Source organism: Notamacropus eugenii, chromosome 2 (genome assembly GCF_028372415.1).
Source record: "Notamacropus eugenii isolate mMacEug1 chromosome 2, mMacEug1.pri_v2, whole genome shotgun sequence".
In the NCBI taxonomy this organism is placed as follows: Eukaryota; Metazoa; Chordata; class Mammalia; order Diprotodontia; family Macropodidae; genus Notamacropus; species Notamacropus eugenii.
In genome coordinates, this window is record NC_092873.1 from 405,693,981 (window position 1) to 405,716,291 (window position 22,311).

Here is a 22,311-nt window from a genome sequence, read left to right on the forward strand (position 1 = left end):
TTATAGTATATTTTCTTTCACAAAATATCCACTCTTACATATCTTCCTACAAATTGATAGAACCACTAACTGAATGAAAATACACTAAAACAAGAAAAGCAAAACAAGTCTCTTTTTTAAATCATTTACAAATAGAGACTCTTGAGATCCTTAACTATCTAGTTATAGTCAGTGAATGCCAACAAGATTACTAGAACGCTCTTGAAGTTGGGGAGTTGTTAGATAACTCATAAAACAAAATGCAGCCTGTTCCATAAATCATTCTAGATTATCTGTGTGGTAGCTAATGACATTGTCATCCTTGTAATTAGTTCATTGAGGATGACTGCCATTGAACTCATATTACTTTTTGTGCAGACCTAATACCTCTACAAGTAAACTACTCTAGAGAGTTCAGAGTTTCCAAACTGCAACATTATAGCCAATGTTTTGGGGATCAATATTAAGTTATAAGGATGAGATATGTTACTGAATCCTCCAGGAGATGTGTACTCCTGTATCATAATCTATTTTCATTCTTTAATTTGTGGCATGTCTGTTCTGATTGAGCCTATCAGACTCATATTGTAAAACTTCTCCTTCCCCACCTTATGAGGTCTGTCAGAGATACCCTCAGCTTCAGGTTGCATTATCAAAGTATGGTAAGGTTTAGAAGAGGGTGGTTTCCCATGGTTGTGTTGGAATGCATAGTTTGAGAATGCAAAGGACACATATTCTACTCAAACCATTCTATCCAGATTTGTTGATAACTGGAGAAGTTTCTGTTTGGGGACTCAAAAATAGATATTAATATTTTTGCAACATTTCCCCTCCATCCCAAGTAAACAGACCCAAATAAAATCTTTGAGTCTCTTATGTTTAACCTTGCCAACAAATGCCAGGCTTTCATTAAATTGCTCTTCACACATTACTAAAACTTAAATTTAACTTTAAGTCATCAACCCCAAACTAATTCCTTAGTCATTCTAGAAAACTTCCATCTACACAAAATCTTCCAAAGAGTTCATACATTGTTCAAAGTTTTCAAGACTTCATTCCCAAACCAAATCACTGAGCTTCTTTTTATTGGTTCTCAAAAATAAGCTCATTTTATAAATAAAAAGCTTTTTTACCAAGAAAATGTTTTACAAAGAGAAAACCTCTTTGTGGTTTGAGAATAGGAAGGGATGGAGAGACACAAAGAGTTAAAGGGGTAAACAAAGGCTAGATTTTGGCAAGATCAATTGAAGGGGCGGGGAGAAGATGGATTTCCTCAAGCAACTGTAAGCCAAAGCACGGAAGGAGTATCGTGTTGGTTCAGTTGAGTGTGGCTTTGCTGAGACACTAGGTCTCTAGTCCTAAGGATGAATTTGAGCTCTTTGTGGCTTTTTTGTTTTAACTCGGGAAGCTATGTTAATAGCCTGAGTCTTTAGTTCCCTTAATCAATCAAATCTTGAGTAGGGTTTCAGTAGGGAAGCTAGGAGGCACAGTGCTTGGAACACAGTGGATAGAGAAGACAACTTCCTGAGTTCAGATCCATTCTCAGACACTTATTAGCTCTCTGACCCTGGGCAAGTCACTTAATGCTTTGTCTCAGTTTCTTCATCCATAAAATGAGCTGGAGAAAGAAATTACAAACCACTCCAATATCTCTGCAAATACCCCAAATGGTGTTGCAAAGATAGAAATCACTAAAGAACAGCAAAAGAATTTCAATACTTTTGAAGGAAAATTAATTAGCCCAAACCATGTAGTAGGACAATCCAGTAGATAATGATATGGTAAATAACATTTAGCATAAATATTAACATTGTTCTCAGTTTCTAGGCAACTGATTTGGTTTTATTAAAGTTATAAACAATTTTGTTAGAATCCAATTTAGCACTGAGAATAGGAATACAAAACCTTTATCAAAGTCCTTTCTATATCCATCAACTCTCCCCCAAATAGCCAGGTCTTTCTCTGGGATTCCTGGAATACAAGGAACATAAAGTCACCTTCCTGTATTATATTCCAAAGAAAAAGCAAAAAGGCATCTGAACTATGGGGCTGACAAAGCAGTAGCTACTTTTCCATCTTATCGTGTATTCTGAATCTACCACTTCTCTGCCAAGAGGTGGTTAACATGCTTCATGATCTGGTTTCTGGAATAACTGAGTCATTGCATTGCTCAGGGTTCTTAAGTCTTTCAAAGCTGTCTGTCTTCACAATACTGTTGTTGTATAAATAGTTGTTCTGGTTCTGTCCACTTTATTATGCTTCATTTTATATAAGTGATCCTAGGTTTCTCTAGTCCTATCTTCTTCATCTCGGACAGCACAACAGTGTTCCATTACAGTCATATATCATCATTTGTTTAGTTGTTCCCTAATTAATGGTCACCCACTTCATTTTCAATTCTTTGCCACCGCAAAAAAAAAGTGCTGTAAATATTTTTGTACAAATGTATCATTTTCTCCTTATTTTATCTCTATGGATATTTACATCAAGTAGTGGTATTGATACAGTCACTTGGGGAGATAGTTCCAAATTGCTTTGCAGAAATGTCTGGACCCGATAATGTGTCAACATGCCAATTTTTCTCACAGCCCCTCGAATATTTGTCATGTTTTTGTCAGCTTTGTCAACCTGATGGGTATGACATAGGACCTCAGAGTTGCTTTAATTTGATTTCTCTAATTATCAATGAATTGAAGTAGTTTTCATATGGTTATTGACAGTTTAGAGATCTTCCATTGAAAATTGTCTATTCATATCATCTGACAATTTATTAATTGGGGAATGGCTAGTACAGTAGCCTTATCACTAATCTCTCCTTGCTCCAATCCATCTTCTATCCAACTTTGAGGGTGATTTTTCTAAAACACGGGTCTGGTCAGGTCATCTCTGTCTCTGTTCATCCAATTCTAATGACTCTCTAGTACCCCTAAGATCAAGTATAGACTCTTCTGTTTGACAGTTAAAGCCCTTAATAACTTGACCTTTACCTACCTTTCCTGTCCTTTTATATGTTATTCTTTCTTATATACTATATATTCCAGCAACATTGAGATGAACATTTTCAGTTCCTCTCTCCATGTCTTTTTCACTAATTGTCCTCCATACCTAGACTACTGCCTCACCTCTGCCTCTTAGTTTCTCTATCTTCCTTCAAACCCGAGATCAAACCCTGCCTACTACAGGAGGCTTTTTCTGGTTCCCCCATCACCCCCACCCCAAATGCTAATGTCTTCCAACTCGTGAGTGCCTTCCATCTACAATGCATATTACATATCTTATAGATACTTAATTGTTTACATATTGTCTTGCCCAATAGAATATAAGCTTCTTGAGAGTAGGACTGTATTTTTGCCTTTCTTTCTTTTCTTTTCACAGAACTTAAAAAATTCCCATCGAGTGCATCTTTCCTCAAGTGTCCTTCAAAGCAATGAATAACTTGTCTTAATGATAATTTTATCACTCAAGGGAAAAGAAGATGGGTATAGAAAGGACTTTTATAATTTTCTTGGAGTGGATGAGATAGTAATAACTAACCACCAAGAAAAATATTTCTGTATTCTTGGCCAAAGAAATGAAGATGGGAAATAAGTATTTATTACATGCTTACTTTGTGCCAAACACTATGCTAAGCTTTGCAAATGCTATTCCATTTGTTCCTCACCACAACCATAAAGAATAGCCCTTGCAATCAAAATGACTGAACTAAATGATTAACAAGGAGTTGATACCCCAAGTAAGTAAGGTTTTGTGAGGGAGCTTCCCTTTGGTAAGGGAGTTAGCCTTTGATCGATTCAAGTTGCCTACTTTCTCAGTTACTGCCAGAATTGCAAATGTAATTTCTGAGATCTTGTCAGTAATACATGAAAGATTTGTAAAGCACGGGATGTATCACAGGGATAAAGAAGGACAAATATCTTAATTTTATTTTTTTAAGGAGGGAGACAAAGAAAACAAAGTATGTTCATTATAAACCTGTGAACTTTACTTTGATTTCTTAGGAAATTCTAGAATGTATCATTAACAAGATGACTGTCAAACATCAAAAAAGGAAATGTGCTTACAATGGGCAAGGATAGTATGAATGTATGAAAGAGAAGTAATAGCCTTGATTTGTCCTAACCAATTTTCTAATCATCTGTTTGGCCCCAGGGAGCAAACCAGGAGTCAAGGATGGAAATTGGATAAAACACAAACTTAGCCTTGATATCAGGAAAAACTTGCTAACCATTAGAACTGCCCAAAAGTAGAATGGATTGCTTTAGGAAGTAGTGGATTACGCTTCATTGGAAGTCTTTGGATAGAGGTTGGACAACAGTTGGTTGGGTAAACTGTAATGGGGATTTCTCTTCAGGCATGAATTGAAGTAGAATGCGGCTTAAGTCCCTTCCTACTCCAAATTCTGTGATTCTATATTTCTCTGTGGTATGGCTGTTCCTTGATAGAGTCTCAGACACCATATTGTGTTGTTACTCTTCAGGCAACTAGCTGATGCAGTAGGTAGAGCACTGGATCTGGAGTTGGAGATCCGAGTTCAAATCCAGCCTCAGTCTCTTATTAGCTGTGTGATCCTAAGCAAATCACTTAATGCCTGTTTGCCTCAGTTTTCTCAACTGTAAAATGGTTATAATAGCTATACTTACCTTATAGGATTGTTGTGAGAATCAGAAGAGATAATATTTGTGGCACCTAGTATGTACTATATAAGTTCTTATTCTTTTCCCCTGAGATCTCAGCTAAGGGGTTTGATGGGAAAAATCTGTCACAAGGTTAGTGATTGTATCTTCTTAATCATTTTCTACATTTTACCATTGTCAGAGGTGGAAGGTTGGGAGGCATTTGGGGGAAGCTTAAAACTGGAGATCACAGGACTTTGACATTCTTTGACACTAAAGGTTCCTAACCATTTTTGTATTATAGACCCCCTCTGCCAGTCTGATGAAGCCTATGAATCCCTTCTCAGAATAATGCTTTTAAATGCATAAAATAAAAGCACTACAAAGAAGACCACTTATATTGAAATATAGCTATAAAGATATTAAAAGTTCCAAGTTCTCAGACCACTTTCCCATCCTCCCCCATTGAGATCTTTCTAACTACAGACCTTTGGTTATGAATCCCTGTACCATACCCTCTGACTATATAAACCCAGAAGGAGAGAGCTCTTGTTATTATCTTCTTGGATCAGGAAAGAAAATTTAAATTAAAAAAACCTTTTTCTTTGCTATCCATCATAGTGGTTTTTTTCTTTAGAGTTCTGGCCTTTATATACTCATCTGGGTAGCCACCTATACTTTCCCAGAGATTTTAGAAAGTCCTTACTTCTGTTTTATCTCTCTTTTGGGCCTATCTTCTCTATTCTGGTTTACTAAAGTGAATCCACTACTCTGTTATTAACATATGGCCTTCTGTGTGAAGTATGTTTTCTTGCCCAGTTGACCTACATGGATACTTGATTCTAAATTCTCTATAGTCCATGTGGGTAAAAATGGCCATGATTAACCCTGATCTCCAAACCTCCATATTGTCCCTGACTCAGGAATTCTCTCTGGGTTCCTCTTCTTGCCCTGCTCAAATCCATGCCCTGGCATGACCATTCCACCAAATTCCTGTTTCCAGGGTTTCCTGATTCCCAGTTCCTTAGCAGGATATTGATCATGACCATGATTCAGTGTTAATCATCAATGGATAGTTTTTCTGCCACTTCTCCCTCCTTGCTCTTTCCTTAGTCAAATCATGAATTGGGCTTCTGTTCTGAAGCAGTTGCTTTAGTTTAGTTTAATTTAGTGTAATTTCATTTCTCTAGGTTTCACAGTGAGAAAAGACACATACTAATTTGCACATATTCTAGGTTATATCAAATAATCCTCATCTTTGCTCTCTCCCAGCCCATCAAGATGGGGTTGTAGATAAAGTTGGGGCCTTCTGAGCCTCTCACTGCACAAAAGAGTTAAACCAGTATATGAGCCTTGGGTAATTCACATAAATTCCCCATCTCCCTTTCTAAAACTTACCTTATGCCTATAGTCTGCCCTGTTTATTTGTTTTCTTTTTGTTTTTCCAAATGTTTATGGGTCCTGATTCTCCAAAGACAACCCAATGTTTGGGTAGCCACACAAAGTGACTGTGCTTGGCACTAAGTTGCAAATGACATTCCTGGCCAAGGAGTAAAATGCAGAGAAAAGAGAGAAGGCCAATGTCTTGCTTGGTTTGAAAAAAGAATTTAAGCTATTATCATTGCTACAGATGAAAATTATATACAGTATGTCAAAAAAAAGAATAACAATAGATAAATAGTATGTTAAAAAAAAACCCTCATACTTAAAACTTTTTAGCTTTAGTTTTAAGCCTGTGTCTCAGATGAGTTTTTCAGAACTACAACAAACTAGCATAAAATTTTTATAATTGCTAACTTTAATTTGTTTGTTCTAAAAGTGCCCTAGCACCTTACTGTGGCATGGAGATGACCACAGCTGAGTTCTTAATGGCTACACCAATTAATCACAAGCTTTGACAGGGCCTGTGAAGCTGGAAAGGAATTATGTATGAGCTAAGTGATGAACAGGATGTCTATTAGACAAGTACAGAGAGTTCCATCACCAGACTGGTTACACAAGAATGAATGTTGCAGCCATGGTACATCTCAAAGGTCCTTTTTTAAGTCATAGAGATATTGAGATCTGTTTTAGTAGAGGAAAACCGCATTGATTAGGATGGAAATAATAATAGCTGATAAAAAGTGGTTTAAGTTTAACAAAGCACTTTACATTTACAGTTATCCCTACCACATCAAGACTTTTCCCATCACAACTTTGATAATCATGGATCAATATACGAAATTAAATGGGAATTTTGGAGGAGTTTAGTAGAAATCACAGACAAGATGCTAAGGCCAGCAGATAATACAGAAAAAGTTTTCAAACTCAGGAATGCATAAAATATGTGTATAGCATTGTATAATATCAACATATTTTATCTTTTAATACCATAATAATTCAGGCTTCTTTTCTGGTATGAAGAGAGGGTCAAAGAATTTTATATCGATTTTCCACATTGCAGGAATGCCACTCCCCTCATCCTTGTGATGTGGAAGGGACAACTATGTTATTTTATTTGCTGCTTAGAATAATCATTGAGGCAGGCAGTTACTGAAGATATTGTCCTCATTTTGTAGATGAGGTAACAAAGGTAATAAAAGTTAAGTGACCTGCCCATGGTCCCATAGCTAGTAAGTGTCAGGAATAGAATGAAATCACATGTCTCTGGAATACTGAAATATTTTTAAATGTAGACCACAATAATTGCTTAATTAAAAATAATTCTAAAACTTAGAAGAGAATAAAATTTAGAAGACAATAATTGTAACAATATCTAAAATCCATTACTGTGATTATTATTTTTAATTTTGTTGCAGGATGGAGAAGAATTGAGTCAGATAGTAGTGTGGACAAAAGAAGAAGTCTTACTTGGATACTCTAATCAAGAATTTCTGTTATTAGTAACACTTGAAGAACTCCTGGAAATCATAAATATGAGAAATGTTATATTGGAATTATTTTGTATACATTTTGTTACTTATACCTCAGACCCAACTGGAGTTGCTCTGCTGCTAACATATGAAAGAAGCTCTAGTTTAAATATGCTGTTTTTAGTGTTCTACGATGAGGATACACTTGAATGGCATCTACAAGATTTTATATTCATATTCCCTCAAGGGAAAAAATTGACTGCACTCTTCATGTACTCAGCATTGCCAAATTTTGTAATATGGGATGACGAGCAAGTTTACTATAGCTACCAAAATTTTTCATATAATGGATATCTGGAGACAAGTACTGGAAGTCATAACCTAGCAGCTCTAACAAATAGCACCATTCACCAAGTTTTTATGGGTTAAGTATTTTTATTGTGGGGGAAGAGGTGAATTAATGATTCTATTAGAGAAATCTTAAGAACTTTCTTATTAAGAGGTCATCATTTTTACAAGGTAATTACTATCATCTATTTTATGACATCCAAAGTTTCAATGAGATTGACATTTTAAAGTATAGTGGTAAAATGAAATTCATGAAGACTGGTCGCTTTTTAAATCAGATATTAAATCAGTCATCAATCAACACATTCCTTTAGTACCTACTATGAAGTAAAGATTCTGCCTTCCTGTAGCTCCCAGTGTAGTTGAGAAAATAAAACACATAAAAATTCACTTAGCAATAACTTATTTAAAATTTATAAAGTGTTTTCTCTTCCCAAAGTGCTATAGGGGAGATATTGCATTTATTATCCCATTTTACAGAATTGAGACATAGAGGTTCAGGGACATGCCAAGGTCATAAAAATAGTAAATTTCAAAGCAGAATCTCTCCAAATCCCAGGTCCAGTACTTATTAATATCATATCACTTTTTATTGGAACACATGTATTAACATCTAAGTATTAAAATGAGTGGTAGAGATAAGTGTTATACAAGTTCAACGGAGGGAGATCATTATGGTTTGAAAGAGGTCAAGGAAGCTTCATGGAATCAATAAATCTAGAGGTGGTCCTCAAAGGACAGTTCAGATTGTCTAATGTGATTGCATTTAGAGCCATGACTAACTCTGACCTTAAGAAGCAAGTAAAAGACTTCAGCCCAAAAAGGCAATTCTTCTTCATGTTCTTCATTCAGTAATCCTTTCCAGGAAGCCAACATGACCCAACTTGGCAAAACACTCCAAATCTCATACAATACTAAGGATTTTTGACTCTATTTAAAGTTAGCCTCCTAATCCAGCTCCAGACCTAGAGCTGGCTAAGTTCTAAACAATTAGTGCCCAGAGTGGTTCATTGATGATGACAGCTTTTTGTTGTACGTGACACATGGTTTTGCTATAATTTGTCATGGAGGGAGTAGAATCTGGTTCAAACCAGGTCCTTATCAAGGGTATCAGACTAGGAAGCCCAGTTAAGACAACAGAATGTTACTGAGTAGAAATCCAAGAACCACAAACTAGGAGTATTAGGCCCAGAATCAGGAGCTTGGATTCAGTGGCAAGAAATACAGGTTCTAGCTCTCAAACCAACTCACAATCTATCTGGCTCTAGGTTGTCTTGGATTGCCCACTACCCTCTACTCTCAAGCTTTTTCTTTTCCTCTGTGGAGACTTCTAGGATTTCAGAAGTATGCCATTTAGATATAGTGTCTGTCTAGATTTTCTTCTCATGATCCCTAGATGCCAGAATCATTCTGTGGGAATGCTCATTCTTACTGGCTGGACACACAGTCTTGGTCTTTCCTATCTCTGCCCATCACTTTAACCGTTCAATCTTCCTATGTAATCATAAATCAAGATTCATCCCTGCATCTTCCCTACACATACCTCATAGTAAGGGCTATGGTGTTCAAACAATATATTATTACATCTGGAAGTTTCCCCATAATGAATCTGTGGAAGCCAGGGGAAGAGAGGTGTCTTTTTTATCTATAGTGGTATGTGACTGCTTCTTCAACTCTGTCTATAGCTGTCTGCAGGCTTTTCCCCTCCTGGTCTGTTGTTTCCCCTCTGGCCAGATACTATGGCTCCTTTCTTCTCGTTAGTCATTCCCCAGTCCATTTCTTCTACTCAGGTCACTTACCATTCCAAGGTATGGCCTCTTTGGTTTCTCCCCTTGAGACCAGCAAGCTATTGAATTGCTCTTTCTCATTCCTGAGCCTCATTTGGTACACGGACAGTCTCTTCCCTCCAAGACTTGACCCTAGACTTGAGTACAGAATTGCAGAATTAGAGAATTAGAAGGGACTTTGATAGTGATGTAGTCTAATGCACAAACCAAAGGACATCCACTATAACATACCACAAAACATACCTGGTCTTCCAGGCATATGCTTGAAAACCTAGAAGATGAGGGATTCCCCCTACCCATGAAGTAGTCACTTCCACTTTTGGTACAGCTGCCATTGTTAAATTTGCCTCTTTGCCTGTTATTCCAGATTTGGTCTTTTGAGAACAAAAAGAACAAATCTGATCCCTCTTTCACTTTATAATCCTTCAAATACACTCAAAGGCAACTATCATGTGTATGTCCGTCCTCCCTCCCCCCAGGCTAAATATGCATAGTTCCTTAAACCAAACTGTACGTGTTATGGACTCAAGGTCCTTAACTATCCTGTTTGTCTTCCTCTAATAATCTCTGGCTTTTCAATGTCTTTAGTAGCTTAATACTATTATCATGGCTTCCAGAACTAAAGTCTGAACAGGATAGAGTGCAGTGTAATTATCTCCCTATTTTTAGAAGTTCTGCCTCTTTTAATGTAGCCCAGATTTTTGGTTGCCACATCATACTGCTAACTCATATTGACCTTGCCAACCACTGAAATGCCTAGATCCTTTTCAAAGCAACTGACATCTATCTATTCTTCCACTATCTCAGACTTGAAAACTTGATTTTTTTTTTAATCCTCAAAATACAAGGGGATTTCCTTCTGGTAGTGTTATTTGTGTCCGCATGAATCACCAAAAGTGAAAAGCTGTCATCATTCATGTTGCTAAGTTTGATGAAGATTCCCTGTTATGTCTTGGCTGTGTGCCCACAAATCTCTCTGTGGTTGTTGTCGGTTTAGCAAATAGTTGCCCCACATGAGCAAGAAATGACCAACTACTCCTCCTCCCTTCTTCTTCCTCTGTGCCTTCCTTGGATGATCTCTTATCGCATAGCTTCTGTGACTATTATTCTTGGGAGGACAAGTAGTTTCGTTTACCTCAGAATATCCAAGCATGTCTTCTCATCAGAGTCTCAAATCTGTTTTTAAGCTCTAATTGTACAGGTGTTCTTTCCTTTCCCTTCCCTTCCCTTCTAGGTAGCACTCTTCTATTCACCATCATTCAAACAAAGGTCAAGCCTCCCTTCTTCACCTCAGATTCCCAGTTTCCCATTAAAAGTTTCCATCTCTTTGCTTTAGGAATCCTTCATTCTCTCAAGCAACCCAGAGTGCAGAGAGGCATACTTGGGGTCCCTCTGCCTTCTCCCCAGGAAGATAAGTCTACACTTTGAGTATAAGTAACAAGTTGCTACAAAATTTCCTAGATTTTCTGTAATAGTGGAGATTTTCAGCCTTGTTTTTTGAAACTACACATAGATATTTACAACCTCAACCAAAAGAACATGGCCAAAATATTTAGAACTTATCACTATTCAATATAACCTTACAACTGAATTTCATTTCCTTTGACTCAACAATCCCATGTTTTAGTCTTACTATTAATCTCCCATTTATTTTTTCACCAATTTGTTCCATCCACCAATCCATTCTCATCAATTTCTTCACATAATTTTTCTATTCACCTTTTCTCATTTTACATTGCCTTAACTGGCCAACTGTCTTCACTTTATCTTTCTCAGGTGCCCAATCTCTTCAAATTCTACTCTCTGATCCTTAGCATAATGGATAGAGCCCAGGGTTGAGTATCTGAAAGACTAGAGTTCCAATCATTGTCACTTATTGCCAAATCAAGTGATTTCTTTCTTTAAACTCTGTTTCCTCATCTGTAAAATGAGAGAGTTGAATTCAAAGGTCTCTGAGGTCTCTCTCTGCTCTAAGTTCATGATCCTCCCTAATCTAGCTTCCAACCTCATAAATTCAACTGAAACTGTTCTCTACAACATTACTTAAGTAATTTATTAATTGCCAAATCTAATGGCCCTTTCTAACTGGCCTTTTCTTGATGGTCATCTTTCTTGATCTCTATAACCCTGGATGCTGTTAATCACCCTATTCTCCTTGGAACTGTCTCCCTTCTAAGTTTTCATGACAACACTCTCTCTTGATTCTCCTCCTACCTATCTGACCACTTCTCCATCTTGTTTGCTGGTTCTTTATCCAGACCATGGCCTTTAATCATGGGTATCCCACAAGGTTCTGTCCTGGGCCATCTTCTCTTCTCCCACTTTACTACTTCATTCACTTGATGGTCTCATCAGTTCCCATGAGCTCATTATTATCATTTCTATACTCATGATTCTCAAATCTACCTAACCTACCCATATCTCTCAGCTGACTTTCAGTTAAACTCAGCATGTCCATCAGAAACATGGAATGTTGTATTCATTATCAGACATCATTGTGTTATTAGTTTCATTAATTGTTTTACTTTGTTATAAGAAATCTCTCATTGAAAAAGAGAGAGAGAGATGTGTTTAAGAGATGTTGTAAAGGTAGTGTGAAAAGATCAGAATGAATATTGCCTCTGATTTCTGCTGTATTGATTTTAGAATGCAGTTTATTTTATGCTGTATTGATTTTTTTTATAATTGAGTTAGTATCTGCCTGAACTCCCCTTGCTCAGAAATCCTGTTTTCCCTCAGTTACTTTAAAAGTATAAGTAAAATAAAAGGTTATTATGACTCACATCATTAATTCCTAGGACATCTGTTTGTTGTCTTAACCTGGTGCCATTCCCCAAAAGACGTGTGATCTCTCCTTGCCTGTCCTTGTACAATTAGGGGAAATTTGATCTTCTCTAAGGGAACAGCAAACCTGGTAGTACTGATCTCCTAACAACGATTACAAATGGCAAATGAGTCCTACAAAACAATGAACATTTCTTAATTGTCAGAGTGACCATGATTAACTTTACCTAAATGGCAGCCCACTTTTCTTAGAATAGCTAATTGTAATGTTCCAAAACTGCCTGGACCCCTTTCTTTCCTGCATATCAACAAAGAGGGTGATCCACTTTTCATTGGGGTCATTGGTTTTGCTGAGATGGCCAGTGTGACCGACTTTGTTAACAGTTATGCACATCACTGGTAATAAACTAATCTTCCTGTACCTCAGTCTGCCTTGGTTACCTTTAGTCATGACAGTAGAAACAACAAAACTTGGTACAGATTGGATTTTGGGGGTGAATACAAGTGAGAAATTCAAGATGACACCAAAGCTGTGAGCCTGGGTAATTGGGAAAATGGTGGTACTCTTGACAGTAATAGGAAGTAGTTCAACTTTGAACATGTTGAATGTAAGATGTTTGTGAGACATACTATTCTAGCTGTCCAATAAGCAGATAAAAATGCAAAATGAAATGTCAGAAGAGAGGTGAGGACTGGACAAATCAATCTGGGAATTACTGGCATTGTGATTGGTATTTTAATCCAAGGGAGTTAATGAGGTCACTAAGTGGAATGACATCAAGAGAGAAGAAATCACAGGACAGAGCTTTAGCAAGATGGCACAGAAGAAAATCCAACAAAGGAGATTGAGGAGTGGCCTAATGAGTAGAAGGAGTACCAAGGGAGAGTAGTGTCAAGACGATGTATAAAGAAGATCAAATATCAAAAAGAAAAGAGTGATTGATAATGTCCAAGACTACTGAGAGATCAAGAAGAATGAGGATTGAGAAAATGTCATTGAATTTAGCAGTCAAGAGATGACTGATAACTTGAGAGGGCAGTTTCAGTTGAATGATAAGGTCAGAAGCTGGACTTCAGTGAATTAGGAAAAGAGTAAGAGAAAAAGAAGTGGAGGTGTATCTATTCTGGAAGGACTTCTCAAAGCATTTATCAACAAAAGGGAGGAGAAATATAGAATGAAAACTAGTAAGGTTAGATGGATTAAGTGAGACAGCTATGTGACATAGTATTATAAAATTTTGGCATAGTATTATAAAATTCATGTCAGGAAGACATGAGATCAAACTCAGCCTCAGATATTTACTAGCTGTGTGACCCTGGGCAAATCATTTAACCTCTGCCATTCTCAGTTCCTTATCTATTTATAACTGGTCTAATAATAGCATCTACCTCATAAGGTTGTTTTGAGGATCAAATGTTACAATATTTGTAAAGTGCTTAGTATAGTGCCTGGCATATAGAAGGTACTACATAAATTATTCCCTTTTCTTTCCCCTCCCACTTTTTTTTGAGGATGAGGGAGACATGGGAGATATAATTTTATTGCATCACAATCAGTAATGATGTATTTACCCTTTCTGCTTTTCTACATTTTTTTATGATAATGTCCCTCTGTATTGTTACTCTGCTACTGTTCTGGATAGGATGGCTAGATTTGTTGTGGAATGGTCACTTTTAAAAAACAACAACATTGGATTTGGTAAAGTAAAACAGTGCTTTCAATGGTATCTTCCAACAAGGTTTCTCACATGCTTGTGTCAAAGTCATATACAATCCTTCCAAAGGTATAGCAAAGATGACTATTTGACAGCCCTCTGTTTATTAATATGAAGGTGGGCATAAAATAGGGATTCATGTGTTTATTAGGGGTGCTTGCTACTATCATGTTGGATATCCCAGCAAAGAGTCCAAATGAAATGATAAGGTTGCCAAGATGATGCCACTGTATGCAGAAGACATTGTGCTAATAGCTTCTATTAGTAAAGCACTGGATCCGAAATAGAAACATATTGACTCAAAAGACTTTAAGCAGTTGGTTAAACATCCTGTAGAGGTGCTCCAAAAGTACATGTGTGTATATATGAACATATGTACATGTATGTGTATAGAAAGGCATACACTGGATATACATGCACTTTTATATATGCACATATAGACTTTGTGTGCTGGCCAAGTATGCACAAATACATGCATTATGTATTATATGTGTACGCATATGACAAACGAGATATATGTATCTATCACTTTGCAGACTGACAATGCCTTGAGGCCAGAACAAATCAGAAAAATGACCTGAAACAATGATCCATTTTTTAATAGTATTATTATGGTCATAGGGCAGGTAGGTGGTATAGAGGATAGAATGCCAAGTCTGGAGTCAGCAAGATTTAACTTCCTGAGTTCAAATCTGGTCTTAGACACTTAGTAGCTGTGTGACCCTAGGCAAGTCACTTAACCCTGTTTGTCTCAGTTTTCTCCTCTGTAAAATGAACTGGAGAAGGAAATGGTCAACCACTCCAGTCTCTCTGCCTAGAAAATCCCAAATGGGATCATAAAGAGTCAGAAACGACTTGAACAAATTGTGGTTGTGCTATTACCACAAGTCATAGAACACTATAGTGTCTGAAGAATTCAAGTTTTGTCAGCCAGTGGGTAACAGAGAGGCACATGGTAGCCATCTGTAGCCTACAACATATTACCATAAAAATATTACCCAAGAGTGTCACCAAAGAGCTTTATGGCCAGCAAGGAAGCTTTTTTCCTTCTAAGAGAATACACCTCCTACCCACTTGGGTAAGGAAGAACTTTAAACCTATCACATGGCTTCTAAAATTCCATGGTTCTTCTCATCTTTTTCTCTATAACATCTTTTTACCCTCCAATCTGAATCCTGAATCCTTTTGTTCCCCTTTTCGTTTTTCCTTTCAAGCATATTTTCTATTTTTTCAAGGAACACTTCATTCTCCTTGGTAAACTAGAGAGAAAAGCACTCCCCCTGACCTTTCACCATGTCTAAGATAAAAATCAAAGTTCACTTCGTGCACAAATACTAGCAGAAACACAGATGAAATACAGTCCTCTGCGTACATCACTAAAATATTCCCCCTAACACTCCATACTTTCTGAAATAGATATGGTCAATTCTTTGATCCTCTTACTACCTTGTCTCATCACTACAAAAAACTACTTATTTGTTTTCCCTGCCTGTTTATTTTTACAAGGACCTGATGTTCAGCGTTCCCAAGCAAGTTTTTATTGATAATGTATTTTTCCTGTCTTTTTCCTCTGATGCTACTTGCCTTGATGTATTTGACTTCCTACCAATACACCCCTTAATGCAATCAAAAGCTGCCTTCAGTTGCTGTCTTTGAGATTCTAAGTAAAAAGTCATCTTTGACCCACTTTCTTCCCCTTTTGCTGCTAGCAAGATTTCAGACTCCTTATGTCAACTCATACTTTGCCTCTTAGTTATTTCTCACCCCTTTTGAACACTAATGAGCATACTAGTTGAATAAATTCCCAGTCAGAAATAATTTATCATCGTTGGTTTTTTTCTAGATCTTGAGAATAGGAAGAGACATTAGCACCCATATAATCCAACCCATATATGAAAGAAATTTCTATTATACCTGACAAGTGACGTTCCATCCTCTGCTTAAAGATCACTAATAAAAGGGAACGCATAACCTCTCTAAACAGCTCCTTTCTGCTTTTGGATAGCTCTAATTGTTACAAACTATTTTCCTGACATCAATCCTAAATATTCCTTTTGGCAGCTTAATAATAATAACAACAATAATAACAGCATTTATATAGAATTTTAAAATTTGCGAAACGTTTTACTTACATTACCTCATTTGATCCTGGGAAATGGGTAATATCATTGTCTCCATCTTACTAATGAAAAATCGATGTGTATAGAGGTGAATTAAGCACCTTATCCATGATCACACAGCCATTGATGCCTTAGACAGGATTTGAACTTCCTGATCTAGCACTCTTGCTACCATGCCACCTAGGTTCCATTCATCTTTTTCCTGCCCTTTGGGGCAAAACACAAGTCTGATTCTCCTTTCAAATGACAACTCCTCAACTACTTAAATCACAACTCTCATGTCTTCACTGAGTCTTGTCCTCTCTCTAGGCCAAACATTCCCACTTCCTCATGATCCTCAACTGTGATACATATAATGGAACACAATACTCCTACAACGAGTTCTTCCATGTCGGTGAGAGTAAGAACAGGAAAAGAATGTTCTTTGATTAATTCCTCTACCTTGTGACTGATAAAGTGATCATCATAGCAAGTCAAGAAATGAGTAGCTTCTCTGCTTCTGTCTGTGAGCCCTAGAAGATGTCCAGCTAATTGAAAAGCCTCATTGTGACCTATCTCATGGCTCTGTGCTAGGCTTATGATCCATTTGCCAAGCTACTTATCTAGTATTTTCTGTCCAAGTGTTCTACTGTATACTCTAGTAACAAAATTACCTGTTTTTCCCACCTTTGACCTTCATCCAAAGACTCTCTTATCATGTTTCCCCTTCCTGGGTTCCTTATATGGGTATACCTTCCTAATATATAATACTACCCCACTAACCCTCCTTCATTACCCAATTTCTTTTGAATAAGTTATACATACACAGAGCCATATATTAGTCATTGATTTAATCTCACCAAGTCTCATTGATATCCATGAGGTCAAATTTTCCTTTTTGTATTAGGACCTCTAGTCCTGCTTCATCACTTAAACTTTAGTCATTTTGGTAGCAACATTTGAAGTCAGGCTTTGTTTGTGTTTTCCTCATCTGGACATATGGGTATTTCAGCTATTTTTCTTCTCCCTTCATTGAAGCTACTTTCTATGTCCTCTAACTGGATAGATATATATTGACAGTTTTCTCACTCCCCCCATCCCTTTTAGTTTTCCCCATACCTACAGTCTCCACCTCTTTCTTACTCTGGTTTTATCAAAATTATCCTAATAAGTAGAAGAAAATGGGAAAAAATAACAACTATTTCTACTGACATCTTTACAACAAGCATGAACATGGTCAAGGATTAAATGGCAATACTCAGGAAGGGAAAGAGAGATAGCCTCCATTCTCTTGTAAGATAAAGACAACACATTAATAGTGTCTACTGGATGTGAAGAGGAAATTGCTAATTTATCCAGCTTCTCACATTTGACTCCTGTTACTGCTACAGAAAATCTCCTTGATGAATGGGAGACTTCCCTTGGCTTTGTGTCATCACAACTGTACAAGCTTGTTTGAGGTTCCTCAGCATATCAGCTTAACACTCAGTAGATTAAATGAAGACCTTACAGATAAGTTGCTGATTTTTTTTCCAAAAGATATCTTGCACGTATTTAATTTTTGTGTCCTTGAGACATCTTGTCTTATAACATTTTGGAGAGGGAATTTAACATAATTCTGCTAAGTAATCAGAACTGAATTGGGAATTATAGGCAAATTGACAAAGTGGAAATTTTAGAGGATAAATATACTTAAAGAGGAATATCCTAAGAATGCATAGACAGCAGGAGAAAAAGACAACGAATGAGGACACTGAAGAAAAGAATGGGGGTGATTTTAAGAGCAGAAAAAAAGTGAAAACGAGAAGATGAACACAAAGAGGACAGTGAATTAAAGAAGAGAAAAATTTTCCTCTTCCTATATTCCTTCTCAGAGTCTTCCCAAACCGGAATCAAACAAAAATCAATTCTGCCATTGAATATTTCAAAGAACCTTCAAACTATATGCATGGGAGACAACTTTGCAGAGGAGAACCCCCTCCGCAGTATTTTACTTTACCAAATCAGATGCTTTCTTACAGTCAACATACTATAAGCATAGTGGATCTTCTATGCTCTGTAACTATCAGTCACTTATAAAGATGATATGGTCTGCTACAGAGAATCATTTCCCACAATCTGAATGTTCCCTTTACATATTTTCACTTAAGATATCTTTGATGTACATGTAAATCATTCTTATGAAGATTTAATAAAGATTAAAGAGTAGATAGGTAGGTCGATAATTATTGATATTTGCTTTTCAGAGGATTAGTGTTATTAATGACTTTTGTCTATTTTAGTACCCTTCCCCTATTAAAGGAAATAATGGAGAAAGGAGGAATAATCAGTTATTTCTGTTAATGTCTTAATAATGAGTCTGAACATGTTGAGGATCTAAAGGGAATATTCAAAATGGGAAATAGAAAAAGGCTTTTTTCTCCTCTAATTCAAAGAATTGCTTTTGTAAAATATACATTCACAAGTAAATCTAGAGAAATTTTAACTTATTTTCTCTCTTTTTTCAGATTATTATGGGAATGGAGTGATCAAGATGTACAACAATAAAATGCTTTATTTCAAAATTGAAATCACACGGGTAACACAACTACATCAATGGGCTAAGAAAAGTGACAATACTTTACTTTTAATTAACCCTACTGGGGAACTGTTTCTTGCAAATATTAAACATGGCAAAGCAGAATTTTCAGAATATCCATTAATGCTGGAGTTATATAGTTCAACTTATGAAGAACACACTTCTTGTCCATATATGCTATTTGAGAGCAGTATGATTTTAAGGAATATTTATTTGGACAAGAGAAAACAGCTGACGTTTTGGGTTCAAGTAATCTATCGTGAGAATAATGGTGTATATCCTATTGTGGAAATCTATGGACCAAACATATTAAAGGAGAAGAGATATGGTGACTATGAAATAGCCTCAGGAATCTGCACTAAAAATATGGTAAGTTAGATTCAAATGTTTCAAATGTCTATCCTTTTACTTCTTCAAATAGAAAATTGTGATTTAATGTTTTTTTTTCCAGAATCATATATATGACTAGTTTGAGAAAGATGTCATTTTTCCACTTATTCATTCAACAAATTCATAAATAATATTATAGTAAAAATCACACACACCTATGATACTCATCCACTACCTTCACTACTACTCACATGCTCTTGAACTAAGCTGGAGAAAAGTCATCAAATCATGCTAGGTTCACTTTAAGTTTATGCTACATAATCTCACCCATGCCTTCTCTGTGGCAAGGCAATCAATTCACTATCCCACTCACCACAGCAGCTCTTTCAGACATTTTCATCCTTCCTCAAATCCCCCATAGCTTCTTCTCTCCTCTTCCCACACTCTGTACAGTGATAAAAATTATTTGAGGATTCATTAAATAGGTAGTGCTGACAATTACCAAATCAACTTATAGAGATAGATTTTGTTTATACTGTAAATACATTTTTTATGCTGTAGATTTTACAATGTAGGTTTTATTAACATTCAATGTGCAGGTTTATATATATGTCAGAAAGCCCAAAGCATCAGCTTCAAGAAACTTATATAGAGTATGAACATGTAAGCAGCACAGAAAAATGAAATTTTACAGAAAGTAGGAGAGGAAAAATATGGATATACGTGTGGGGAAACAAAAACAAAGGGGGAAAATATCAACATCTGTCCTGTAGTTAAAGCACAAACTTTAGTTTATTTTCTAGGCTTGAGTCTACAGGTGTTGTGACCTTTGAACTTTCAGGAACAATGTCTAGAAGTTCAAAATACACACTGGAGTAATGTCCTCTTCTTATATCAGTGGTGGAAAGAAGCCTGAGCCAGAAATTATCCTGACAGTGTGCAAAGACATAGAGATGGGAGAGGAACAAGAAGTCTAATTTGCCTGAACCATAGAGTGCATGAAGTGATGTCATGTATAACAATCCTGGAAGTATAGATTGTCATGGGTTGTGAAGTACTTAAGTGCCCTTTGGAAGAGTTTGTATTTGTTCTTAGAAATATGGAATACTATGTCTATGGAAAGTCAGTGAAAGATAGGAGTACTTGTAACTTATAGTATAAAATAGAATAGAAGTACATAGGAGAGGTTTGAGTAAAGGTTTGATACGATAGTTTTTAATCACAGAATCTCAGAGTTATAAGGAACCTCAGAAGTCAATCTAATTCAATTCATGCTTGAACAATAACTTCCTCTACCATATTCCTGACAAGTGTAAGACTCTGTGGTTGTGCCTGTTTAAACATGCCTATTTAACCATGATCTGGGAATATTGATTAGTATCATCAGTCCACCAATGACCAAAGTGATCAGGCAAGAGCCTCCTCTCTTTTCTGTCCTTAATAATCTTGTAATTAACAGCTGACATTTGGGGGTGGAGTAGTACAAAGAAACACAGCAAGCTGTCTCCATACACATACACTCCTCCCAAACTCCTCAAAAACAAATCTACAAAATGTGCCAGACTGCATCCTGATTAGCAAATTCAAATAAATTAGGAGTCATTTTTCCAGCCCAGGTCAGAACAGGGAGATAGAGAGATGTGTGGGCACTGGGGATCAGATGTGGCCAGTGTGGGATGTGTTGGCAGTACCTGTAAAAAATGACTCTCAACAAATTCTAGAGCAGCAGAAGCCACATAACAACAAGAGATTTCCAGCCAAAAGTAATGTAGAAGGCTGACAGGAATGGTCTATCCCACGGGATGTTGAGTGGAGCAGAGCCCAGCCCTGGCCACATGGCCCTGGGAAGCTTCTGGGGCAGAATCCCCAGCAGGGAGGGTCTCAGATCCCTCAAACCACAAACCAAAGAAAGCTTCAAAGGTCAGTGAGAGGGCTTTCCCAACTAGGCAAGAGGGGAGCAGAGCTCCCCCCCCCCAGCCTTGGCCCCAGGAGGCGGGGACAGCTGCAGCATCCATCTGTGAAGCACTGGCTTAAAGCCCCTGGGGGAATTGAGTAGCTCATCTAAATCTCAGCCCTGACCATGGTCCTGGAGTGAGGAGGAGCACTAGGACCCTCTTCTTGACAAAGCATTCAGAAGTCAAGTAACTGTCTGGGAAAATGTCAAAAGAAGGGAAAAAAATAAGACCATAGAAGGTTACTTTCTTGGCGAACAGGTATTTCCTTCCATCCTTTTAGTTGAGGAAGAACAATGCATACTGTCAGAAGAAGTCAAGACTTCTGCATCCAGTACCTGCAAAATGAATATGCAATGAGCTCAGGCTGTGGAAGAGTTTGAAAAGCCAGTTTGGGTAGCTAAAGGAGACTCAAAAAAATGTTGAAGAAAATAACACCTTTAAAAATAGGCTAACTCTATTGGAAAAAGAGGAAAAGAAGGCTTTAAAAAGCAGAATTAGCCAAATGGAAAAGGAGGTTCTAAAGTTCACTGAAGAAAACAGTTCTTTAAAAATGACAGTGGAGCTGAGGGAAGCTAATGACTTTACAATAAACCAAGAATGGTCTGTTCAGATACTTTGACCATTGATTTCTTAGTTAATGGAGCTTTTTCTGTCACATTTGAGTCAAGTCTCTATATTCCTTGGATACCAGACCCTTATCAGAGAAATTAACAGTAAAAATTCATGCTGTTTAACTACCTGTCTTCTAATTTTAACAGCATTTATTTTGTTTGTACAAAAAGTGTTATCCACTTTATCTCTTCATTTGTGATTTTGCAAGGCATCTCCTTCCCTGCTCCTCTTCTTTGTTTATGAAGTGACTTTTTATAAATATCTATTTGGAGCTTACTGTGGTATATAGTGTGAAATTTTAAAGCTAATTATTGACAGAATGCTTTCCAGTTATTCCCAAAGTTTTTGCTGAATAGTGAGTTCTGTTTCTATTAGTTGATGTCTTTAGTTTTATCTAGCACTATGCTATTATGTTTTTTTGGTTCTATGGGTAGCTAATCTAAACCATTCATCAACTTTTCTATTTTTTAACCAATAGTAATTAATTTTGCTGATTATGGGGTTTTTTTAGATAAAGATTGATATGACAATTTTTTATTATTTCTCTTGAGATTCTCTATATGAATTTCATTTTTTTTTTTTGCTCTTTGAAGTAACCCTTTAACATCCTGGTACCAGAAAAGTAAATTAATTTGGGTAGCATTATCATTTTTATTATA

The 22,311-nt window shown here is 36.7% G+C and overlaps 1 protein-coding gene across 3 annotated transcripts in view; it reads left to right on the forward strand.

Moving 5' to 3' along the window:
- The window catches only part of CATSPERE (catsper channel auxiliary subunit epsilon), a 212,718-nt gene that overhangs the window by 116,652 nt on the left and 73,755 nt on the right, over positions 1–22,311 (forward strand). For 2 of the 3 annotated variants that reach the window (XM_072647630.1, XM_072647631.1), the window contains 2 exons: positions 7,391–7,868; positions 18,685–19,124. In XM_072647630.1, coding sequence (XP_072503731.1) covers positions 7,391–7,868; positions 18,685–19,124 — 918 coding nt within the window. The remainder of the gene's footprint in view (positions 1–7,390; positions 7,869–18,684; positions 19,125–22,311) is intronic. The other variant, XM_072647632.1, reaches the window with a different exon arrangement.